Source organism: Scatophagus argus, chromosome 11, assembly GCF_020382885.2.
Source record: "Scatophagus argus isolate fScaArg1 chromosome 11, fScaArg1.pri, whole genome shotgun sequence".
In the NCBI taxonomy this organism is placed as follows: domain Eukaryota; kingdom Metazoa; phylum Chordata; class Actinopteri; family Scatophagidae; genus Scatophagus; species Scatophagus argus.
The window spans coordinates 21,241,696-21,268,683 of NC_058503.1; the positions used below are offsets into that span (position 1 = coordinate 21,241,696).

Sequence of the window (26,988 nt, forward strand, 5' to 3'; positions counted from 1 at the left end):
ATTATTCATGGAAAAGCTGGACAGTCGACTTGAGATTATGCAGTAAGTTTCACTTTAGGAGAAGTGTTCTCTGCTGTAGCCATCCGCAGAACAGGTGTAATATTATTTCACTGTTGTTGTTGTTTGCTGTATACTTTCTCTATTTTGAGAGAATCTTGCTTGTGAAAGCCTTAATATTTGGGAGATGTAAAGTCATGGAACACAGATGTTGGGATTGATGCACGTAATGCAGAAATCAGTGCGAGTCCCTCTGAAATCTACTGGCCAGATGCTGCTGGCACAACAGGCTAAACGGCGTGCAGCTCAGTCACACTAAGGCCAACCCAAATGAAACATCAGAGACGGAAGACTTGCCTGCAATCCTTCAAATCGGTTGTTTGGGATTGAGGATGCCGTGTTGGCATGGGCTCATGCACATTGGACGGCATCACACACATGTAAAAAAAACCAATTCTCATACTTATCGGTTTAATGCCAAACTCTCACCAAACCGTCACTCCTAAACTGAACCAAACCGCCACTCCTTTGTACCAAGTCAACCCTAACAGATCAATCAGTTTTGGAAACGACGCCTTCTAAAACAAAACCAAATGAATCTGATGTGCATTAAAATGTGTCTGGCCAGCACTGTGCAGCATGAGAGCAGCACTGCCTCATTATTGTTAGGCGCTGATCAAAGTCGCCAAATCGAGCCAGTCAGCAAGGTTACGCAAACAAACCCATGCATCAAAGCACTGCCGCAGGAAACGGGTAAAAGAAAATTAATCTCTACAAGGTGCTGTCGTACTCAATATCACTGCTGCAAACGGAAAAAGAGGGAGGGGAAAAAAAACCACATAACTGCAGCTTGCTTCTCCCATCGTGAGCATTTTAAAAGCTACGGTGAAATGATGAACTATACATTTTGTAAATGACAGCAGAATTTAACAAAAAGACCTTTATTATGTCATCATAAGTTCCTTGAATACTAACTGTTCTGATTTTTTTCCTGTCCTATAAAACAGACACTTTGCTCGAACCTGAAGAAAAACTGAGGATGCTAACGCCTTAAAAAGTTTCCATGTTTTGTTGCCTATTTACATCCAGGAGACACAGAGAAACAAAAGCATTCGTTTGGAGTTGCTGAAAGCTGACATTCAAAACCAAAACGATGAGCTAAACGATGCTAAAACAAGAGGAAGTGACATGTGTCAAAACACATGATGCCTTTAAATCAGTTTTTAGTATGAAAATAGTGATTAGCGCATCTTTAAAGCTTTACAAGGCAGTTAGTGATGAAGCTGAACAATGACTTGTCATGATGGCTAACAATACCACATGAAGGCGCACTTTTTAACCAATTATCCCCACCGCTCCATGGCTCAGTGCTTTCCAATTAGAGAAACATGTGCAGCTCTGTCTCCAATTTCTGTCCTGTCACTTTCCAGCTACAGTCGGATTAAAGGCCTGGCTCACTATTAGCCCGAATTCTGACATGATTAGCATAGAAGAAGAGAAGGGTAAGGCATGGTTATGCTCGTCTGATGACCTAACGTGTCCTCGCACACACCACTCTGACTACTATACTAGATAAAAAAATGTAAGAAGCCCAAATTAATTCATTTCCACTTCTAAATCAAACAGTAAAACTTCACATCCTTAAAATGTAAATGAAACTACATCCTGGGTAGATTTCGCTCTCTGTTTGTGGTCCTTGTTTAAAGTTAGGAAGCTTTTAGAATCGGAGCACCACTCATGTAAAATTCAAACAGCCTTGAAGCAGGCAGGTCTGTCAGTGTCTGTTTGTATCTGCTGCACCGTGTGTTCCTACCTGGGAGACGGGAAGCGCCGACATTTTGACACGTTGTTGAAAGAGTACACTCAGTATGCGGTTTTGCTGCTCCAAGTCAAACACACGGGTCCGCAGCTTCACGCACTCCTCTTTCAAGTCCTGAAAAACCCCACCCGAAGGCGGACACAGATGGACAGATAAACGTGGGGGTATTTCAGAGAACTTCTGTACTGTACTCAGGCAAGATGACTCTAACACCTGGCGTGCCCTGTTAAAATACAACTGCTGCTGAATCCTCATGTTACAAGAGTGCTTCCTGTTCTTAAGTATCACATCAGTAAAGTAGCTTTGATGCTAAAAGGTTCATCATTTCTCTGGCTGATTTTGATGCCTGACTTGATTCATGTTGCTTCAGTAACGCAGAGACAAAGACAAACCTTCTGTGTGAGGAGGGCCTGGACCACCTGGTTAGCCACCTTTTAAGAGACAAGAGGAGAGTGAAAATATTTTTTTAAAAATGTGTGAGGTCGTTATTTTAGAGGCTTCAGAGCTTTCTGCAAAGCTCTGAGATGCAGGGAGACAGTAAACGGAAATGACCACACACAAACACCATCAGAGAGAACGTAACGGAGTGCCAAACGTGCCACGAGGACAACTGACAGCATGTTGCATCACACGCTCAGATATTTTAGTGAAATCGTACAGCAGCTGCCTGCAGTTAGTACATGAAACTTTACTCTTTGCACTTAAACTGACATCCAACAACTGTCTGTACCCACACACACACACACACACACACACACACACAGTCATAAAAATCTGACAGACGTCTTTTAAGAGAATGTTTAAGACAAAAGTTTTATTCTATATGAATTTCTGCAGAAAGAAAAGTTTTGTTTACTTTTTATTGTGAACGTGAAACATCATCATGGTCTGAAATCTGCCTTCTTTCCTGCTTATTTTGACTCCTGAAGTGGAAGCATACATTATACCTTGACACTGGAATAATAACTATGTTTCCACTTTTGTGTGCCGCAAAATGATTTCCCTCCACCGCTTTCATCTTTCTATCAAAACGACTCGCCTCAGCTCATTCAGACCATGACAGGAAGCCTTCTGAATGCCTCCCTCTCCAAAAAAGATTAATATGCATAATAAGACTGAAAGGCAGAGGAGGAATGGAATCCCACAGCAGAAACTCTTTCTGTCCTCAACCAGAATATGTTAGAGTCTCATGGGCAGAAATCTCCATGGTAGCAAGCCCATTAGTGAAGCCTGCTTAAGAAAATAAATAAATAAAGTGGAGCAGTCTAGCTGGCTGGAGACAGATGAAGAAAAGATGGAGATGGAGAGACAGGGAGAAAATAAGATGGAGGGAGTGCAGGCAGACATGCAGGAGCTGGGAGTCGGTGCTCCTGAGCGCTGAGGCTCGTTCTCACATTGCCCAGGGCTCTGATGTCTTTCTGCTTCAATTAGAGATGCTCCCCTCTCTTGGCTTTCCTCTATGGACTTCACTAACTCTATAGATAATACTCTGTGAGTGTGTACAGCCGTGTTTCTGCCCAAAGTCCTCTGAAGTTTTAAGTTCCAGGAACTACTTTTCAAGGGACGAAAAGCTTCCTTCAGCAGGTTGCCGTCTGTGTTTCCACTGTCGAGAAGACTTGACAAACTGGTCTTCTGACATATGAAAAAGGGGACGTTAGTTTTGCACATGGCTGCACAACAACTCGGTCCAGGATTTTTGTCTTCGGTCCATCTGTTGTCTGCTTTGCTACGTCAGCTGACTCCATGTTGATGAACAATAACAAAGTGGTTTGTGGCTGCAGATTTTTAAAAATCCTGGCTAAAACAAATTACTTGACCAATCAGAAATGTCCAGAGCTGCAAGCCCCGCCCACCAAAATTATTGTACGAACAACAGGCAGTCAAAATCCACGTTCCGTACCTTCCGTGACACAGGACAGGTTTGATCTGGAAAGTGTGGTGAGAACGGGAACACTCACCTCATCCAAGCAGCGTTCATACTGCTTCCTCTGATTGTCATTTTCCATTGACAGAGCAGAGTTCTCCGCCTGAGCAGACAAAACACAGACAGATAAACTGCATGAATTACAGTAATTACTTCTGAAAGACGGGGAAAAAAGACATGGAGAGATAGTTTAAAGGGGCTCTTTTCCCGCAGCACCAGAGGCTTTGCAGGATCACTGGAGTAAGACGGGTCTGAAATGAATGATGCTTCAAATTTCAGGCATCCAGACGCCTTCCTGCGGACGCTTGAGGTTGCCTGTAAGGTCCTTGCAAGACTGGAAACACAAACGATTCTGAGAACACAGAAGGTGGCTCCCCACTGAAATGATTAATCCAGTAAATCTCAGGGGTCGGGCTACCTGAGATGACTTGCTGTGGGCGACTCCTCTGAAGAGCAGGTTGATAATCACAAATGTCCTCAAACTAACCCAAGGTGACAGCTAAAGATAATCACAACCGTAATTTAACCTTTTTCAATGGCCGGATGCTGAAATTTCACTGATTAATATCCCGAGACAATAAACCGCACGGCAGTATGGATTGTTCTGATTGTTCTCGGGAAAGACAGCGTTTAAAAGGCCACACATCAGCCCGAAGGCTTGCAGCCGGTGTGTGTAAAGGTCAGGGAAGTCCAAGTTGTGAGCGTGAACTTTAAGCACTTGAGCCTCATATAGTGGGTGTTTAAGTGTGAACTCACACATGCTAACACATTTACAAGTGATTTTAACTGATACAGTGGATTGCAATTGAAAAAGGTCAGTTTTTCACAGGCCACTAAGTCTTATATTCAGGCTCAAAACATTGATTCAGAAAAATGGAAAAAAAACATTTATTTATGCATCGGCATAAACGATCCTGAATGTAAAAATAAATCACTTGCAAAGATGGAAGTGTTTGTCGGGGTGCTTGTTTCTGCACAGTTAACGTGGCTGATCTGCAGCGAGCGTCACATCAATCAGCGCTTTAGGCTTAACCGTTAAATTCCACTGAATATTACTTTCTGGTTGAGGAGCTGAGAGCAGTCAGCGACTCCTCAAAAAGCACAGCAAGGCAGGGCAAGCTCAGTTTACTTTTATTATTTATCGTATTTGCACTTCTTAGGGCAAATTTTTCATCTTCCACGGCGGGTTGTATGGAATGTACTCAAGTGTGCCATAATGACCGGAAAGCAGTTTCCAGCCAAATGAAAAACCTTGTAATGTTTTTCCAGTTCAGCGTTAAAGTTTAATTACAAATGTGGATAAAATAAAGGCAGCCGCCACGACGAGGCAACGGCATGAAAACCACAAGACGCACTCGGATTTATCCGTTAGGGTCAAAAAGCAGACAAGAAAATTGATGTAAATTAAAGCGGCACTTTATCCTGAAAGATCATCACTGATGACAGAGCGGTCATGCAGGAAGTACCAGACTGTAGTATTACAGAGAATTAAATATCACTGAAATATCACTTAAATGATTCTAATAATTCAGCAAGCAGCCATGCTGGTAATTACTTGTACTTGCATACAGTTGACGATACATTATCAGGATGGGACATCTGCAGTTGATGCACATATGATGACTGCTTACGCTGCATGCAGTCATTCACTAACGCACTGAAAATCTCCATGCATATTGATCGGTTTAATTTGAATCTCGTGCTTGGTTCTCCCTCTTTATTTACCTGTACGGGCTTTTAGCAGAGTCACTACGAGACTTTGCTGTGTAATGAGTCAAGCTACTCGGAAATGTCATAAATCTGCATGTGAGCTTCACAGTCTGTGCAGTTTAAGTTCTTTTCAACGCAGTGCATGTCAAAGTATGAGTTGCTTTAGAAACGAAGGACTTGGAACAAAAAAACAGCCAATCTTCATGGGTTTGGTGTTTGTCTTACTTCTGTTAGGTGGATAATCTTGTTTGGAATTACAATTTTCATGATGTTTGGGGGATGAAAGCAGATGGTTTTCTGTGTTTCATACTGTGGGTTACAACTTCAGCCCTGCTTTTGTAGCCTTTTGTATCCATTTACATTTTGACAAACTGCACCCATTTAAAGCATGACACACACACACAGAGACACACACAGTGTGTGTGATGCTTAACCCGAACTGCAGCATCTGGTCATTCATAGTTGAATAATACACAGCAAAACATGATGAACTGCACATCAACTCATGGTGAAACAGTGCAGTGAATTTCTCACTGTGATGAGCCCACAGCATGTCCACAGACCCCACAGTGAGGTGTGACACCCAGTAACCATCCCGCTCTCACCTGCCCACACCCAACACCACCTACAGGAACGCCAATAATTATGAAAACTTTGTCTGAGTTTAGCGATCAGGAGCCAAGAATGAGACTTTTATTTGTACAGCAAAAAGCAGAATGTGATGAAAGTGTGATTATAAAACAAACCAAAAGAAAATTAATGACGCCATCAATTCACATCCAGGAAAACAAAACACCGAAATCTGATTCAGTGAAGTGGATTCAGGTGGATTTTGGTTATTTATAGCAGTGCGATCAATAGCGGCTGAGACCTTTCGACAGCCGGTGAGTCCTGTCACCTTCACAGCAGAGAAGGTGTGACAGGGAGGCGAACTGTACGCTCACTGGAACGCTGACTACAAACGTTAACTACCCTGTCAGCTTTTTAATTATCACCTCCTGGATATGAATAACTCCTCTGTCTCCTTTGCCTGTTTTTTTCCCCCTTCGCCCCTTCGATTGGCTCTTCAGCATTACGAGGTCTCGTTTGCTGTAATATTCAACGATGGATTGACGTGTGAAGAAACGCTGATAGATTTGTTTGTCACCTGCATGTCTCGGTGGCTTATTTTTGTTTTGGTTAATGCTTTTAATTTTGTACTCTGCGATATGAGTTTCACAGTAACTGCAGCTGACGGGTTTTATGTTCCCGTGTCCTTGAGGAATTCATTATGCATTTACCTTCGGCAGCTTTTGAATCATTTTTACGCATGTTAGATTTCCCTAATGGCCCTCAGCTAACAATTCCCACCACACAAACCAGTCTGATAGCACAGAAATATCAATCTGAAGCTAAAGCACGAGAGCCAATAGCAGTTTTCTGCCTAAAGGTCTCGATGAGGGCCACATCCGGACCACAGGCCACAGTCTGATGACCTGGGCCACAGCGTTCATCGAATCTACCAGTCAGAGTCAAAGTGTTAGGTGTGAACTAATGCCATGTCTTTAACAAGCCCAGCGACAATGTAACCCCTCCTAAACCAGGCAGAAAGAAAGAAAAACGTGTGGTGATCAGACCGTCATGTAACAATAACGTTCTGCGCTCGGATAAACAGCCTCGAGTGCCGTCCTTGAGGGGCTCACCTCTTCCAAGTGAAATACATTTAATCAAATAAAACATGTGGTGTTCTCTATATATCGATCAATCTTACATTTCAGGGGTGAAAGGAAAGGACGTGGCGAACAGAAACAGTGGTGGGGAAAAGGGGAGCAGTTTGGTTGGGGGGTGGGGGAGGTAAGAAGTGGACCATGCGATCCACTTTACCTCCAGGGCTCTGAGTCGCTCGAGGAGGGGATTGCTGTCCTTCAAATTCTCCTCCGACCCTCCGCCGGCGTCCGGCGAGGCAGGCGTCTCTGCCGCTGTGGCCGTGGGACCCTCCAGACTGTCCTGCTGCTTCCACATTTCCTCCAGGAGTTTGTCCTGAAATGCGGGCACAGCAGATCAAAGATACATGCCTTAAAGTCACAAAGGAATGAAAAATAAATTCTGCTTTTCACAGCGGGCTCCAGTTATAATAATAGCAATAAATCGTGGTAAACAACATGCTGAATGCTGCCTGTAGTGCCTGAATAAAACTTTGTTTCACTTCAAACTTTCATTAGCTCATACACTGAATCAAATCACCCAGAATGACAATGTGACAGCCAGTGCGACTTTTCAAAGCAACATGACCTTTGCAGCTGTTTGTTTTGGTTCACTTCTGGATTTTATGAACTGGAGGAGAAACTTTTGATCGAGTCTAAAGCAGCTGTGGACAACAAACGCTGTTGGAATCACTCACGGATAAATAAATACAATACAGACCACTTTATCAGTGCTCCTGCCGTAAATAGATTATTCTGCTCAAATACAAGTACTACATCTGGGTACTTGCCAATGCCTTATCAACCTGACTACCCTCATATGTCTGGTGGTGAGTCAACAAAGTGGAAAGGGTGGAGCTGGAGAATAAACTGATTCTGTAAAAGGTGAACTATGAATTCCTGAGATTGTCATCACACTCAGGTGCTATCAGGTGCAGTGGTATCGGAGTAGTTTAATGTTTGTACGAGTACGTGAGCACAGTATCAGACCGATACTGATTCTGGTAGCAGACACGTTTCTGAGACGCCTACACCAACGACCTGCTTTGTGCTTCCTCATTTGAATAAACCCTAATGGGTTTTGCCTCCCCTGTGACCAAACAGGTGAATAGTCAGAGCACGACTTGCACTGTTGGTTTCACCATGAGGTCCCTGAATGTCCTGCAGCTTTGCCTTTAATAGGTAGTCTTCTACAGAACATAATTTTCATACATGTTTCTTCACTTGACACTTTGGACAAATCTGTAGTGTTTTAGCAACCTTCAGAGTGGCAAAAAGGTGTTAAATGGGAATTCATATGTGAGCGCAGCAGCTAAATTTACATGGTTTTAAATAGTTACGTTTTCACGCTGCATGTGACTATAAAACCAGCAAGAAATGTGCAATTCAGTAACACTGCAGAACAATATGGTATAAATGCAAACTACTCACAGAAACAAAGGAATCTGTGTTGTATTGCACTGTTTTCACTGGAGCAGATGGAGCTCAGTGGGTGAGACCTTTTCAGCTATTGGAATAATCACAATCAGCTGCACTGAAGTACCCGAATGCTTTTTCTGATAACATGCTGCTGCGATTTACTAAAAGTTTTTTTATTAAAGTTTACTGGGCTTTTATACCGTGGAACATGATTCATTTCTGTCCTTTATTCTGGGCATGAGTCACTTTCTTCTTCAAAATTCTTATGTGGCTACATGTGGGGATGATACTGCTTGCTGAATAAATTTAGTTCATTTCAAACAGTGTTATACATTTTGGGCTCTAAACTTTTCTTTTCTCTGACTGGAGCTCGTTGGAGATTATTATTAGACACTTTGCATTAGTGATTAGTGCAGAAACCAAACGCTAAAAAGCTTAGTTCCAACAAAAGAGGAAGATGGTAGCGTGAGGGCAGGAGACAGATAAAGTCATCGTATTTGGTATATGGTTGATTGATTGATTGATTCCTGCCTTTTACATGTTGACATCTTGAGTATATTACAAACTGACTCAAATCATGAAGCCTTGTGAGATCAATAATCTAAATGTAAATCATCAGGAAAACAAAATCAATCCATATATTGTCTTTTTACAGTTCTGTATGACTTTGGTGCATGACTCTCGTTTCCTCCCTTTTTTGGTTTCTGGAAATTTCATGTCAGAAGTTTCAAATTAAAATGGTGAGAACAACAACACAAACAACTCGTAGTATCGACATGACGTGTGGTGCCAGGATGGTCCTCTTTTGTACCTTGTATGCTTTCATGAGGTCCAGCGGGTCCACCTTGGGCCCTTCCAGTGAGTCCTGGTTCTGTAGTAGCGTTCGCACCGTCTCCTCCATGCTGCGTTCAAGAAGAGAGCAGGAAAACTGGTGAGAGGAGCCCACTGAATGGGAGGAAATGGTGGAGAATCAAATTCTGCAGGCGGGTCATTACTGCAGGAGTGTTTACATTTGGATCACGGACCAAATTTGTCTTTTTGTAATAGTTCATGATGAAGCAGACTCTGGATGGTGAAATGAACAATGTCGGTCGTCCGATGTAATTTTTTCAGTCCAGTAGATTCAGTAATGAAGTTTCTAATTGGATGCAAAGGTATAGAAGTGACACAACGTTAAGTCGATAAACCTGTTGATGCAAGCTCTCATCTTAAAGGGACATTTCAGAACATCTCCACACTTAATAATTTACGCCGACCGAGCGGACATCATCATCATCGGATCAGCTGCCCCTGAGACCTGCAGAGTCCAGGCTTTTCCACATCCATACACAATTACACAACATCGACTGGTAACAGAAAGCGATTTAAGCGATTTAATCTTTGCTAATGACTCGAAAACTGCTGCTAACAAAACAAAACGGCTACTAAAGCTGAAGCTGAAGCAAACCAGATCACGATCATCTGATATTTTATGTGACAGCATGACAGTATTTTCAATAGTTAGTCTGCAGTTGTGTTTTCAAGGATGGAAGTACATGAAACGTCCCCACTGAGTGAAGAAATTAAAGGTGAACTCTGCTGTGCTGAAGGGTAACACAAGAAAAAACAGCCATCAGAAGGACACTAAACATAAAACACTGTGGCTTTAATGTGCATTTTTTGGACATTTGGGGGGGTACAAGACGCTAACACAACAATGAAACCCTTTTGGATTTGTTTTCTCATTCACTCGATGAATACGAGTTTGATACGCCGTCTCCCGTTAGTTCCGCTTTAGTGGAGCATTTGGCAGCTACAGTTCAAGTTCTGTGTTCACCAGCCAGTCTCTGACTTAGTTTGTCTGCTGTGTGGTGGCAGACAGGAAGTGGACGGTGGTCTATCAAAGCTTTTTGGCCTTCTGGACTCAACACTGATGGCAGCAGTGACTTTACTGTCTGGAAAAGCACGACGACGAGCTAAAAGACGCTGACCCAGCTCTTGTTTTGAGGTGATAATTCTCTGTGGGATCATCACCAGAAGTTGTTTGACCCACTGTTAATTTAGACAAGTTAGCAGTGCAGCCTCACTTTTCTCATTCATCAATCATAATGCAAATCTTCTACGGTCCAATCCTGTCTGAAAGTTACGTAGGCAACAAACACTGCAGACATACTGCAAAAGTAAAGTATGTGAAGCTAACAAAATCACACTGTCCTGAGACGTGGAACATTAATAAAGCTTATTACAAACACAAAACACCCGTAATACTGCAGCCGACATCCGTCCAAACATGCTGCCGCAGTGTCGTCCCGCCTTGTGATTTTGTGACTGCTTTCCCTCTGAGCTGTGCGTGACTGATGGACACTGACCATGTTCTCCATGATGTTGTACGCAGTGACATTTTGCCCCGTCACTTCCTGAGCAGCTTGTCCCCCCCGTCTGATGCACGCGGCACAGCCATTTGCAGTAGCTGCTGACTGTGAGCCCACCATCGGCATCACTGCCCCCGAGTCAACCTAAATGAAAACGGCGGGGGAGCCGGTGGGGGAGGAGGAGGAGGAGGGATTCTGGTCTCCAAGTATTCTTGGAGTTTTAAGTCCAGAAAAAGGCAAACTGAGTCATTTGATGTGAGTCTCACAGAAGAGAAATGCAGATGTTGTTGTGTGTTGCCCAGAGGTTTGAGCAGACTCTTTCGGGGTCACGGGGTTCAAGTCCCACCAGAAGCATTCAAGCTGAAGAGTGCTGTGACTGAGGCACTTGGATACTAATGTGTGCACCAAATACACAACAGACTACATGTGGAAGACTTAATGCAGAAGCTGCTGTATTACTGAGTCAACTGCTGGCACATGAAATTGGTTGAAACAACCACAGAAAAGTCAGGCTGTCTTACTGAACTCCATTTTCCCATCAGCTGTAAGGCGCTTTGTAGCGGCTTTCAGCTTTTCTTTTGGTTTTGTGGGTCATAAGAAGCTGTTTTGCTTCATTCTAACTGCTCTCATAGCATCATGTTCAGCCACAGAGGGCAGCTGTTTTCAGCGATAAAAGCCCTGCACTACACACAACCTGCACCACACAGCACACAGACACAGTCAGAGTCGAGCTGCTGACCACAGAGGAGCATTTAGCAGCTGAAGAGCCAGAAGCTTCCCTTAAGAGCTGGTGGAGGCCAAACCAGAGCTAAAAGAGAGTGAATATTACACACAAACTTGACTTCAGATGAATCAGTGTTGCTTTCCAACAGTGTAAATAAGCAACTGTTCATAAACAGCTTTTTCCCTGTACACATCATCACACAGGTTCTTGATGGTGACTTTTATGATACTGATATTTAAGCTGTTTAATTCCAGCAGCTTTTCAACCTCTGTATAGGTATAGGTCTGTTAGAGCTGGTGAAGCTCGACCCTTCAGTGGTCTTGTTAGAGGCTCAGACTCCAGTGGAAATAGATCCTCTCATGACCCTTTCATGGTCTGAGAGTCATGGCTATCCATGCTGGATAAAAGTGGCCGATGTGATGTGATCACAAGTGTCACTCTGTTTCTGTCGAAATGAACCGAAGGTCAGATCTACAGGATCTACACCAGTGATCAGAGTGTATGAGTTAGTGTGCCCTGCAGGAACAGATGTGATCCTGACAGCGGTGCCATGGACACTATAGAGGTTTCCTTCGCATAGCTATGATCGGCACACTGTAGAAGAAAACATATCTGCATTGTGTCAAATCATAGATGAGGTTGGTGTAGCATCATGCTGGCAGAGACCACCACCGGGTAGGAGACCCCTGTGCTGCTGTGCAGGCGGATGGAGGAGGACTGTGTGCTGAGATAAAAAGTAATCGTCTGCCAAAAAGTGACTGCTTTAAAAGCCATTTAAACTGGTTTAAAAAAAAAAGACTGGACTGGTTCTAATCTCTGGCACAGGCTGAAGAAAACCATGCAGAGCAATAAGGATTATTCTGCACTCAATCCATGAATCACATTAATGACAGTCCAGTTTTCAAATAAACTGACAAATTTAAGATGGGAAACAATACTACAGTGCTGCCTATAGTCACGAAAATTCATTTCTGATTATAAACTACAAATACTTCTTTGGTCACAGTTGACAAAGACATAACTTTGCTTTTATTGCAGACATAAATTTTTCAAGCAGCTGCAGATACAGTTTTACACGTTTTGGAGGATGACACCTGTCAGACCTGCTTCTGCACAGGACGACTGTGCCTCAAAGTAACCGTGAGGCCCTTATAATCACTGAGTGCAACTGCCTCAATGCATCATGGGTACTTTTTTTCTCAACGGCTGTTCCCTCCTTAAAGCTTTGACTCACCACGCTCACTCCTCATGGAGTCACGCAAAACATCCACCGGATTCAAATTATTATTCTCAACAATATTTCATTCCTTGCCTTAACCTTTCTCCTTCGCTCAGTCGCTCGCCCCATGCGGCTTTCCCACTGGCTCTCAGCAGTGCCGGCCATTTGAAATGAGCCCACACTCACGGCTCGTCACCGCTCTGTGTTTGTGACCGGGCACTGAAGGGGAAGTGGGCCTCGTGGTCTCCCCGTGGACCATGTGGGAAATAATGTGCAGCTGTGTGCTCGCAGGAAGCAGAAAAACAAGCTCCCTCCCTGTCTGGCTTTCCCCTACCAAGGTCTCGTACTCTCCTCAGCACCCCAGTCTCATGAGACGTCCGTGCTCTTATTCTTCCTTCCTGACTGTGTTCATTTCAGAAGTGCTGCTGAATGAACACAGTAGTGCGAAACTAGTAAGCAAGAAAACAGGATTTGGTAAAGTGTTGCACTAAAGTGTGCTGGTGAGACTGTGAAAAACTGCTTTCAAAGGCTAAAACGAACTCCTCGTTGATCTTTATGTGTAAAAACAGTGGAATATTCCTTTAAATCAAAAAAACTTCATTCAAAGTCATCACACATAACACAAGTAAACAGGATGTGCGTGAAAGACATAAAAAATCAGATCAGCTAAATAACCTTGTTTTTACACCATAAATAAAAAAGATAAAGTTAAACAGCATCTCAAATTGTGCACCAGCAAATTACTCTGCGACGTTTAAAAAGCAGCAAATGGTCCAAACTGAAACTATTCAGATCCTTTCATGCTGAAAATATCTTGCTGTCTAAAATAAAAATAAAATAAAAAGCTTCACCACTTCAGGACCCTCAGAGGACAGTTTTTAAAGGCGCATCAGCAGCAGCAGTCTGGGAGTCGCTGCATGTAAGAAGAATAAATTGGCCTGAAAGAACAAAAGAATGCAGCGATTTAGTCGAATCCACTGCTTGTCAATTCCAGATCTTTGAAAACATAATTAGGTTTCTGGATATTTTCTAAAGTTGTGATGTACAGCTGGCTGACTGCATCAACCCGCGCAGCTCAACAGCAGCGGTTCGGCGGTGAATTCACTTACAATCACGAATCTTCATCCTCATCTCACACCTCGCTGAGCATATGCACATTGGACTAAATTCTGATCATGAAGGGAATCAGCAGTTGGTGGGACATAATGTTGGGTTATTATTTCCCTTCATCGCATGCTGGGAGGACGGATCAGTAAGCGTGGACACAGTGGTGGCCTCACACTGCAGAAGGTTGACACCTCATGGCAAACTCCAGTGTCGGGTAAATAAAACACAGATTTTATTTCTCTTTCAGAGACAATCTCTACACGTCACAGGCTCTCAAGTTAATGAAAATACTGGGTGTCGCCACGGACGCTCAGCAGTTCATCACATGTGGCGTTTTGTCTGATGGATGTGTGCTGTGCATTATGTTTGATTTGTCATTGAGTTGTCTCCCAAGATACAAGCTGCTGCGGTGAGCTTTTTGAAAAATGACACCTCACAGAAAAAAACTCCAGAGTCTCATAAATTTCAGCAAATGAGCAATGAACTAATGACATTTCATTCTGATTTTTACTGACATCAGCTCCAACACCACATCACCCGCAGTGCACCTTGGGTAGGTGGCTTCTAGCCTCGAGCGGAGACGAGGACCAGGCTGCAGGAGTCTGTCACCTCACCTCAAAACGAATTCAACTTTGACCAGTCGCCACAGCTTTTATACAACTCATACGTCCCAAGATCTGCAAACAACAGGCTTTCGCTGCTCAAATCAACTTCCCCTCCGTTGGTGTGCGTCTTTAAAGCTGTATCTGAGTGTGGCTGTGGGTGTGGGTGTGGGTGTGGGGGAAGGTGCTACCTGGAGAAGTGCTGCTGCAGTGTCACCATCTGCCGCCCGCCCAGCTGAGACGTCGCCCTCTCCCTTCTCTCCACGCCCAGATGTTGTTTGTTCTCCAGCTGGGGATTGTTATTATTATTGTTATGATTGTGGTTCAGCCTCGGTGGCGTAGCTGCAGGGGAGAGGAGTGAACACAGTAAGTTTGTTGTTAATCTTGCATATAATCCCACTGAAGATTTCAAAGATGCACCACATCTGTTCACTTTTTCACCTTCTGCAAAGGCACAGTTTGTCAGCAAGTTCACGTGTTTGGAGAAGATGGGGAGCAGCGTGCAGCCCTTCCTCACCTCCTCTCCCTCCACCTCACACACTGTAGTTTTGAATTAGCATCGACGTCCATGTTTTCCCCACAGCTGACAGCTTGTGAGGTGGACAAACTCTCTAGTCATGACATGTAAGCAGGGCCTCAGGATGAACTGTCATTTTGGAAACAAATATCTCCAAATCTAAAGAAATGTTTTAAAAAAGTCATGGACGGTCTCATTCTGTTACGGCAGCAAACGTTCGAGTGCTCAGCTGCATTATAATGACCGCGTTACCTCATGGCTTGTCCTTCAGCTGTCCAATCTGTCTGAATATTGCTCAGCTGAAAAAAGCTCGGGGAGAAAATGAATGCTGCTGGACTACGATGCTTCTAATATGGATGCTGCAGCAAAGAAGCCACAGATTCTAAAACCTGGAGGCTTCACACACATGTTCAGGATCTCCGCAATCAGCACAGTTTCAAGATGGACACCCAAGATTAGAATCACCAGTTCAGTACACAAGTACAGCTGAGTAGATCAGCTGAATTGATTTTGATGTTTCAGAAACATTTGGCTCCAGTTTCACTAATTTTGCCCCTTTTCCATTTAATCACCTTTAATAATGTTGAGGTTTGGACTGTTGGACGGTTGGACTGAACAAACACTGTGACAGCATTTCTTATTACTTTACTCAAGCAATCCGATGATTAATGGAGAAAACAAATCAGCAGATGAATCCAGAATGAAAATAATCATTAGCTGCAGTTCTGCACAAAACGCTCCTGCTCAACCAGCTCCAATGGTAAAATCCTGCTTTTACATTAATTTGGGAGTCAGAATCATCTAATGAGATGAGATACAGCAGCATAACAGTCAAAGGGGACATTTTACAACCCTGAGTGCTCTTACTTTTAATAATTCAAATACATTTTCCTGAAAATACTTTAATTCTTAAACTTCAGGATACTTCCTCCATCACTTTAGGTGAGTCGACATTTTCATACCAGTGAGTCATTGAAGACATTTCCCTGAATTAAACTTGTTTAAAATGCAGATTTATCCTCCCATGTTCATGTTAAGACAGTACACTGAAATGCATTCATCAATTTTCTGTCAAGTAACACTGGAGTCAACTCGCTCAAACTTAGCAACATGTCCCTCTGCTTTATGCAAGCTGAGACACCAGGGTCACTATGAAAGGTCATTCAATTAACAGTCAGTGGTTGTATTTTAATAAGCAGTCCAGATGAGCTGGTCAGTCGTGGCAAAGAGGAACAGTCGTTCAGAACAAACAGGTTTGCATGGCCTCTACAGGTGTAGGTGTTCAGTGTGTAAACTGGAAATCAGTGGAAGGATGTGAACTTTGAATCAGCACTGCCATCTAGTGGTCAGGACTGAGAGTCACTGCACAGTTAACACAGAAAGCTGAGAACAACAGTTCATTTTCGACCTCGGGAACAAAACATCAACACACAGCCTGAGCTGCCGTCAAGAGTGAAGTTTCAAAACATTGTCAAGTAGTCTTTAAAGTGCTCAGGAAAATGGAAATTTGTTTGTCATTTCCATTACAAACTATTTTTTTTCTACATCGGCTCATTTTGACACTGAGCCTTTCTAAAGGGGAGATATCACTAATATTCATTTAAATACAGCTAAATGCATTAGTTTGTTTGTTCACTAATGTCTCATGAAGAAGCCACATGACTTCTAAAGGCTCTTTGATGATAATCAATTCCACAGCCTGACTAATTAAATTACTTAACAATTCTTCCCCACCTCATTCTCAATCACTCACAATCACTCTCAACAGTACACACACTTCAGTTTCCTGAAAATGTTTCGGTGGTTGTCCAGTAGATGGAGTTCCTCATTCATTTTCCTCACTTGTCTTGCATCATCTCAGTTTCTCACCTGCCTCATACAGTGTGTGTGTGTGTGTGTGTGTGTGTGTGTGTGTGTGTGTGTGTGTGTGTGTGTGTTCTCCTTTACAGCAACACCAGAGCTTCAGAGGATCACTCAGAGGTGCTGGTTTAGTCTGCTGAGTCACATGGTACCTTTTAAAGGACTCATGTGACCTTGTCTAGAATAATAGGAAATAAATAAGAGGAAAACACATAAAACGTATGCCTCACACATCACTCGTGTTAAACAAAAACGACCCACTCTGATGAAGTGGTTTTACCTTATCAAACAGGTCTTAGATAAAAAGTCTACTCTTGATTTGTTGGTTAAATCAGTGAGAAATCCTGAGTTTATTTATTGCTCATTTTGTGCTATGAATCCTTTTGGAAGGAGCAGGTGTCCCGCTCTTCAGATAGCATAGACGTCATTTAGAAGTCAAAAACTTAAAACCTCCTGATGGTGATCTGATGGTGCTGCTTCTGTAGATCAACATCTGTGTCTCTCTGCAGATGTATGAGAAGGTCAAGTACACATTCACACTGTACACAAAATACTTAACTACGATAAGCTACTGTAAATTCACAGCATTATGTGCCCATGACACTGAAGGGCCTTCATTTTTAAATATCATCCTCTTTTAACAGACGCGGTAACAAGCGGTTCTTTGGACAAGACCTCACCAGTGTGTGTTCAGTGAAAACAAAGCCGACCTCTGTTGTTCAAATAACAAACAGTAGGTTTCATTCATTCACGCATCTCAGCCGGGGAGCTAAAGATTTTGACTCACAATAGAGACATTTAGACAGTGACACATGATAATAAAACAAAAAAAAGCAAGTCAATAATAATATCAGAAATGGGAGGTACCTCAAAATTAAGCACAGCCTGCTTTCCACCTTGTGATATCTCTATTTATTTTTTAATTTGACACAACTGCTGTTGTCCAGAAAGACAGAGCAGCTGATAGACAATAGGTAAGTGAAAAACAAGCAATTTAAAGTTTTGGATTAATTCTTGTACTGATTCTTCATCACAGCAGCCATTTTGACTCGTCTTTGCACAAAGAGCATATGACACTAATAACAATCATGCTGGCTCTGTACCATCCAGTTATCCCGGTACGTCATGACAGTGTGACATGAACAACAAAATATCTGCTGTGACAGAGGCCTTCTAGTAAAAGTCGACCTCCTATGATATTGCAATCTCATATTAGGAAAGCTGAACCTGATCTTTTTATTTGGCCACTTGGGGGCAGCAGAAACAGTCTGATTAAACACAAGTTTTTATCTTGTTAATGTGTCATCAAATTTACACATACAGCTGTAATGGAGCAACACTACTGTTCGTATGCATTCATTTTTCTAATGAGAGAAATACTTGGCTTACTTACTAAATCCTCCGCCATGTTCATCAGTTTGTTTCTAAAGGCTTTTTAGAGACAAGGCTTTTTTTATTTTTGAACTTGAACCTGAACTTTAACATTTCCTTGCTGGAATAGAAAACAATAGATAGGTGCGAAGGACAGTCCAGCAGGGTGAGCTGGAGGAGCAGCACTTAGGGATGCCATCATAAAACAGAAGAAGAAGAAGAGACAAAGCTGGAATTGTGTGTTCCAGGTGGAATATTGGCAGTGCAGACTTCCCTTACTGTTGATCTGTGCTATTATTCACACATGACCCCATGCCGGAAATGTTCCTGAACATAACAGAATGCATGAGTGATAGCGATTCGTGTCTGTGCTCGGTGCTGAGACTTGAGTGTTAAACCAAAAAAGTAAAGCTGTGAGCCAGACAGCTAAACGATGAGCTGAGGGTCACATAAGCTCTGCAAAGCTGAGTGGAGCTGCAGATTCAGGTGATCTCTGTTGGTTCATAAATACTGATCTCGGTCACAATAAACAGAAACTGAAAATGTTAACTATTCCTCCGAATTTGCTTGTTTTATTTATTTTTTATTTAAGTTTTTTTTGTGAATTTGATGCATGTGTTGTAATGAGGAGTTTGTCTTAACTGAATTGAGTTTTCTTCCTGTATGTAGCCGTGCTTTGAGCTCAGGCATCATATAAAAACTTCAGTGGCAAATATTTCTATGTTTTGAACATCCTGAATTACCAAGTCATAAAGAGAGGGAGAACTTCTCTCCTTAAAAGGTCTCCTTAAAACAACAGCATAATAATGTAAACAAATTTAAAAGATTTAAGTTTGCTGTAGGCAGAAGTACGTGACATTCACTGTCACCAGCGTCTCAGACCAGAATGAATCCACACAACGCTCATTCAGAACGGCACGTGAACGCACATGATGGATGAAACTCAGATTAATTAATGAAAAGGTTTGTCGCCAGGCAACCACAGTTCTGTGTTTTGCTTCCAAGCACAGCGCACCAAACTCGCATCAAACTGACAAACAAACAGATGTTGAGTGTACTTTTACCAGTAGTAAAGTTTATAACCAGACTGCCACACTGAAAACAGACATGGGGAGGACATGTAAGGTCTCTGTTTAGGACAAGTCCATCCATCAGGGTCACGGGTGGGGGCTGGAGCCTATCCTGGCTGACTACGGGCGAGAGGCGGGGTTCGCCCTGGACTGGTCGCCAGTCAATCGCAGGGCCGACACACAAAGACAACCACTCACGCATACACTTGGACCTATAGGGGCAATGTAGAGAAGCCAATTTACCTGATGTGCATGTTTTTGGGATTGTGGGAGGAAGCCGGAGTACCTGGAGAAAACCCACGCAGACACAGGGAGAACATGCAAACTCCACATAGAAGGGCCCAGACCGGGATTCGAACCTGGAACCCTCTTGCTATGAGGCGACAGTGCTGACCACTGCACCTCAGGACAAGTCTCTCCACGATATCTTCACAGTGAAAACAGTTTACACTACTGTGTTAAAGTTCAAAATCTTTTATATTTTGCAGATTATAGTTTGATGACTTAAGTATCGTCTACGGTCAAATGAATGTACTACATTTTGAATCTAATCTGAATGTGATGTAACAAAGTCACACTGGTCACTGCCTTCCATTAGACATTATTCAGTGTACATTAGAGCCTCATGTACTGTGAGTGCTGCTAATGCTCCTCCACATCAGTGTCACAGAGAGAAACTGTTTGACTTGTTGTTCTTTTTTCAACAACAGTGACTCCAATGCAGAAGAAAAACAAAGCTAGGATGTGTTTACTTGGGGACCATTCAGAGAGGAAAGCGCTCCAGTGTAAATAGTGTAATTACATGTCTTCCTTTTGGGAGGGTGGGAGGGTAAATTGGTGTAATCAAGGCAGCAGTTCAGCCTCTGGCATCAATGTTGGAATGAATTAGGACAGGAGCTTGCCGAGATTCTGCCCCCTGGGTATTTAATGACTACATACTTTTACCCCAAATCACATCCTGCTGATATACTGCTGAGCCAGTCCTGTAACTGTACCATACAACTCACAGTGGGAAATGAACAGTGCAGGAATGTAGGTGCTTTTTACACTTGTAGAAATAAAACTATTAACCCAGACAATAACTGCTCTGGGAGCCTAAACAGCTCTGTGCATTGAATTTCTTTGAATTACTCCTGGTCTCCCATCAGTGCAGTTAGAGAAGCATGAGTATGTTGTGTAGCTATGAAACTTATTTTTCATCTTTCTTGAATTTCTGTTGCTAATGTCTTTCTCTACCGCTCACTAAGTTTATGGTACTTGTTTATGCAGGCTACAGCAGGCTCCAACAATGTGAAAAGAGATTAGACTATTTTTAAAGTAAATCAAGTAAGCTAATTCTCTGCGCTGTCACGCAGCCATCTTGTGACATTAGAGAGAGTTGGTAGCATTGGAGAAACCTGAAAGGGGAAGCCATATTTTGAAATTACTCAGCCCTCCCATCAGGCCTTCCCCAAAGCTGCTCCCTCGAAACACATGAACACATGAATGTGTACTGCCTTTTCATTCAGACGAGCTTCTTACAGCCACAGACACAGGCATTTTTTTCTTTATTCTTTTTCTTTATTTTTTTTAGATAGAATAGAATAGAATAGAATGCCTTTATTGGCATGAGTATTGGATTTATTGATTGATTTGCTGTCAGGATGTCAAGACATTTTCTGCAAATATAACCAAAAATTACTTCTTCTAACTCCCAAGCTTATCTGGCAAACATGGAAATTTTATGCATCCCTCTCTGCTTTCGTTCCATAAATAGTCCTTGGTCGAGATATTTTTAGCACAAAGCTATTTTTCATGCGTCCTTGATGTTTCAAAAGGTTCTAACTGACTGTAATGCTGTTACCATTCTGTCGGTCCCAGTCTAATCTGGTTCTGCAGAAAATTTTCAATCTTTCTGAGATCAGTCTTTGATGAAGAGCTATTTATTACAGATAGTTGTTTCTTAATTTTGACTTTTATTTGGCTAAGAAACATACACGCTTTTTCAGCTCCACCCTGATGTGCTTGTTTCCAAAATCTTTAAATTTGACTCTCTTGATGACACAGAATAGCACTGCTTTATATCCCATCCTAAATTCATAAAACAGCATTTTGGCCATCAACTCACCCATCAGTTTGAATAATGGACTTATAAAACTGTAATAAATCAAATATGCAAAGGACATTCAAAGTTGCGCTAATAAAAATGCTAACACTAACAATGAATCAAAGGGCAGCAACACGTGAAAGTGATCCATCACAGTTAAAAGACACACACACACACACACACACTTATCATCCAACTCTGCAGCTCTGCTGAGCTTTTTTAGCCTTCTTTAGCTCTTTGTTTTGGTTGTGTAGCCCACATACACTGAAGGCCTCACTCATTGAGTCATTCAGCCACTTTCAGCCATCAAAGCTCTTACAGTATAAACGCATTGTACACTACGTTCCGAGCACCAACTGGCAGTTAGCAACTGGCCGGTGAACACAGTGGAGCGTTTAGCAGCTAAGGAGCCAAAGATCCAAGTACAAATAAACCGACATCTCGTCAGAGTTTGCTGGATGTGTAAATAGGCAACATTACCTCACTAACATGTTAGCAATAGAAATTCACAGTGATGTGTCTGGCTATCAGCTGGTTGTGTAGTTACAGTACAGACAGCAGGCAGTTTCCCCAACAAAGAAGTGTTACAAGTAACATCAGCAGTGATTTAGAGAACCAGCATGCCAGTACCAACACCAGGACCCTGACACTGAAGCAGCTAAATGGAATTCAGCCATCATGCATTTCTTTATTTTCACCCACACATAATAATGTTATAATATCCATTAACAAAAATGGCAGAACATGAAACGTCACCATCTCAGCTGGTTGTGTTAGAGGTCTGACCTGACATAACAATCATCTGCTGGATGAGGGGCTCCATGTTGGGGGAAAACAGCTGCAAAGCGCCATCTTGGATGCACTTATGGTTAATAAAACCTGAGTCCCCTCTACGGTGACCCAATGCAGGAGAAATCCCTCTGGGGTGCCTCCCACATTTGTTCGATACTGTTTCACCATTAATGCATCACAACGTTCTGTGCACTACTGCCATTTTTATTTATTTTCGTCACCTTTTCCCCTCAGTCAGCCTGGATCTGCCGATGTGACCCCATCACAACCCTTTGCAACTGCGCTGTTTTACACGTGTAATCATTTCTCTGATCACTAAACAACTAAAATAATGCCTGTAGGCTGTATTGATCAGTTTTTGACCACTTAGTGATGCAATAGCAGTGTTTTATTGATCGGAAGACACACGATCACATTTAAATAAAAGGCAGAAGAAGAACGTCAAGCATCTCCTGTAGTGGAACATCATTAACATCAAAATGTAGGCTCAATGTGCAAATAAGAAAACTACTGAAGACAAACATAATTAAAGTATCATCTTATTAGCCTTTCACATTAGCTGAAGTGCTCAATAGCAATCGTTTTGACTCTGGTTTGGTCCACACCAGCTCTTAAGAAATGCATCCTGACCTTAATTTTGTAAGATTCTCAAATTTCTCTGTCACTTGGCACTGGGCAGGTAACGTACTGAGGAGGTCAGACCATATATTTGTGAGCAGTTGTGAGCTAAAAAAAAAAAAGGCTTGTTCATTTCAAAAATATTGATTACTGTAGGCTACAACGGCTTCTGAAAGAGAACCTTTACTTCTAACCCCTGTTTTTCTGACCAGTACGGTGTCTCCAGCAGCAGCCCTCCATGTCCAAGCCTTCCTTTAACCTTTAGGCTACAGCTGACCCCTTTTACGCAGCCACACAATGCCATCATCATCCAGTCTCCCAATCGAATGCATTAGACTATCTGCTTCAATGCACCAAACATGGAATAGATGCAGCAGCAGACAATCCTCTCGCCCTGAGCTACTGCACATCCACTGCGGTTTAAAGGTCTTTTCTACATCGAGGTCAGCTCAGCCATGTTGCTGCAATAATACTTCTCAGATGATGTGACTGACTCCTAAGTGTCGCAGTATGTTGAGGAGTCGAGCGACGTTGCATGGAGGAGTGCTATCAGAGGCTGGAGTATGAAGACTGGCAAACCCGTTTCCAAGCTGTCGTGTTGGCAGAGCAACACCATAATGTGACAGGTCGGATTCTGTTTGGTAAATCTGTTTGCCGTGAGGGACAGGGCCTTGTTGTTCACTTTTCTTCATTCACTGTGGTTTCCAGCTGTCACATTTGCCTCAGCTGCGCCTCGAGACATTTTGGGTACTTGAGTGAGTGCTGAGTGCCCATTTAACACAACTTTATACTTCTACTGCAGTACATGTCAGAGGTGAATTCCTTTTCACCAAACAGTATATAAACTCATACATCTACTGCAGTAAAACGCAATAGACGCACAAATGCAGGAGTAACATTAATCCAAAAACATCAGCTATGACAGTAAAACGCTGACAGCACATGAAGATAAGTTTACCGACTGATAATACTTTTACTTATGTATGGTTTTGAATGCAGGAGTTTTACTTGCACTGTAGTACTTTTACAGTGTTACTCGAGTTAAGGATTTAAATTCTTCTCCTATCACACAGTCTCAGTCTGTTTTCCACACTGCTGACCACTGCTCTTACTGTTACTGTCATCATCACGACGCCAACACAAACAAACTCGGTCCACGGCGAGTTTCCTACAGGACAGTTTGTTGGGTGGCTTGTGGGCCATCACTGTGCATGCAGAGCTTTGTGTGACATGACGTGACTATGGAAGGCAAATTTAGACCCACACAACGGACAATTATGAACCATATTTAGTATAATTGAGTATTTGGCCCACAGTATTCAGTAGCCTGATATGCAGACGCATGTCGGTGTGTTCTGGTTTTCAGTATATGTGGGTATTTTACAAACAAACAGACCAACCGAAGAAATCTTTTAAGTCTACACCCAGCATGGCCTCAAAACGCTGTGAGCTGACAACCAACGTACTCGTGAACATGCCTGGTTGGCAGTATGTTTCCTAACAGGTGCTTATTGGACCTTTTCCCATGTTGGACTGAGGGTGCTGCGTCCAACCTTTTCTGTAACTTTCCAAAGCCGACAATCCGGCGTTCACACCCACATCATGCTGTGATTAGCCAGGTGTGTGGAGGTGTGTGGAGGTGTGAACGGAGACAGGGTTTGAGCACAGTTGTTTCTGTCTAACATTATGAATGTCTTCAAGGAGAGACTGTCTGGAAATGTTATCGCTGTATTTAAATGCCCGTCTGCCCGTCAGCTGAACCTCTGAATGCAGCAGGTTCAAACATCCACATACACTCTTGATTTCTGAGCAGGTCAAGCATAACCTGCTCCTGAGCCTGAACCTGACGGACAGCAAACTAACAGCCTTTAAGTGAAGCTTACCTTCAACAGATTTACAATCAACTGTGATAAACGCAAATCAACCTTTATTCAGTTAAACAAACCCACTGGAATCGCAAAAGTGTGTTTCCCAAGCTAATGAAGCAGCATACAAGGAAAAAACAAAAGAAAAGCAGAATTGTGAGTGAAAGGACTGTAGTCCACATCCAACACTCTCATAAGACGCGTGTGATTAAATGAAATGAGACAGTTTTGTCCTTGTGTTAACCTGCCAACCTCAGTGTGACCTCGGGTCAAAGTGTCTGCTCAGAAGACACCGGCTCCTTTGGTAGAAGACACGCCGATCTGCCGTGATGCGTCTCATCAAATTCTTTAAGGACGCTGAGTGAAGTTAAATTAAAGTGAAATGAAGTGACCTGAGCTGAACTGCACTAACCAGACTGGGTCTGGGACTGGACTGAATCTGACTTTATTAGACTGGTTCAGATGGAATCCAGCTTGATAAAATTGCTTTGTCCTTCACAGTGTGAATGAACACATTTTCCTCATGTCCATTTTTTCCTCCAAACAGAATGAAGCGAAAAGCTTTCAGAGACCAAAAGGACTTGAATAAATTTTTTATTCTGTGCCATCCTAGCCTACTTTCCTTGGCACTTTGGGGGAAACGCATTTACTTGTTGCTAAGCATGATATCTCCTAGGTCATACATTATACATGAAGCTATTCTTCATAGTGCATACACGGTTCATTATCACAGCCCCAACATACATCATATAGACTAAAGTATTGGGACACACCTCTTTATTATCGAGTTCAGGTGTGCTATGGGACTGGTTTTCAGGTGTTGGGCTCGGCCCCTGACTTCCAGTGAAGGGAAATCTTAATGCTTCAGCATACCAAGACATTTTGGACAATGCTATGCTTCCAACTTTGTGGCAACAGTTTGTTGAAGGCCCTTTTCTATTCCAGCATGACTGTGCCCCAGTGCACAAAGCAAAGCTCCATAAAGACATGGTTGGATGAGTTTGGTGTGGAAGAACTTGACTGGCCCACACAGAGTCCTGACCTCAACCCCATCCAACACCTTTGGGATGAACTGGAACGGAGATTGTGAGCCAGGCCTTTTGGTCCAACATCAGTGTGTGACCTCACAAATGCTCTACTGCATGAATGGGCACAAATTCCCACAGAAACACTCCAACATGTTGTGGAAAGCCTTCACAGAAGAGTGGAAGCTGTTAGAGCTGCAAACTCGTCTATGTGATTAGAATACAAAGTCATAAGGTCCCCGTTGGTGTGATGGTCATGCGCCCCAATACTTTTGTCTATATATAGTGTACTTCATGGATGTGTGCGAGAAGGAACAAGCACATGCGTGAGCAACAAAAATGAGACCTATGTGTGGTGATCTGTAACGCGTAAATCACACACAGGCACGTGCACACACAAACACCATCAGCGTGACATTTGAGCGTGCAGGTCCCAGCAGCGCATCCTTACCCTGCCGGTTTCTGTGTGGACCCACGGAGGCGGATGTCAGCAGAGGCGGCAGGCTGAGCGGACTGCGCCGAGGTGTGGAGCATGCTTCATCCGCATCACATTCAGGGGCAGCGCGCAGCGACGAGCCAGGGCTCCACAATCTGGGTCAGTGCCGCTGGAGCCATCCTTGTGGGGAGGTAGGTAGCCGCGGAGGACGGTGCAGATGTCACAGGCCCACATGGATCCCAGCATCCAGCCACGGTCGCATCCTCCGTCCGCAGCTGTTTCAGATCCAGATGCAGTGAATTCCGCTGAGGCTCAAGACGGCGGCAAATCCACGAGGTTCTCACATCCACACGCACGACTGGAGCTTTCTGCTACGAGAAAACAACAACGTCTGCGCAAAGCATCACCCCCTCCCAGTGAAAGACTGCGTTTCTCCGCCTCCTCTCTCTGCCTCTGCCCAATTCACGGCTTTATCGCTCTATTTCTGTCTTTCTCTGATGCTCACCCATATTTCCACTTCGCTGCTCCCTCTCTCTCTCTCTCTCCCTAATTCTCAGCTGTGTCTCAGTGCTCTGCCTTTGCCCACAGGATGCTGAACATGTGTTGAGGGTGGGGGTTGGGGACTGCTGACTTCATAGGTGGCACGTTTACTTCCCGCTGATAGGTTGGCGAGGATGGCACCGTGCGCTCACATTTTGTGTCCAACCGGCAGATGCTTTACATAAAATCTGCTTGGCCTCTTTTTTTTTCTTGTAAATGTTCCTGTTTCTGAATCAGACGTGTGAGCAGTGTTA

The 26,988-nt window shown here is 43.1% G+C and overlaps 1 protein-coding gene across 4 annotated transcripts in view; it reads right to left on the minus strand.

Moving 5' to 3' along the window:
* Positions 1 to 26,949, minus strand: part of LOC124067305 (nck-associated protein 5-like) — a 51,121-nt gene extending 24,172 nt beyond the window's left edge. Inside the window, exons 1-7 of one of the 4 annotated variants that reach the window (XM_046404569.1) lie at positions 26,210 to 26,946; positions 14,746 to 14,896; positions 9,363 to 9,453; positions 7,314 to 7,469; positions 3,775 to 3,843; positions 2,209 to 2,247; positions 1,811 to 1,930 (exon numbers count right to left, since the gene is read on the minus strand). In XM_046404569.1, the coding sequence (XP_046260525.1) occupies positions 1,811 to 1,930; positions 2,209 to 2,247; positions 3,775 to 3,843; positions 7,314 to 7,469; positions 9,363 to 9,453; positions 14,746 to 14,774 (504 nt within the window). In that variant the 5' untranslated portion in view covers positions 14,775 to 14,896; positions 26,210 to 26,946. Of the gene's footprint in view, positions 1 to 1,810; positions 1,931 to 2,208; positions 2,248 to 3,774; positions 3,844 to 7,313; positions 7,470 to 9,362; positions 9,454 to 14,745; positions 14,897 to 26,209 lie in introns of all 4 variants that reach the window. The other 3 variants (XM_046404570.1, XM_046404568.1, XM_046404572.1) reach the window with 3 other exon arrangements.
* Between the last annotated feature and the right edge of the window lie 39 nt (positions 26,950 to 26,988).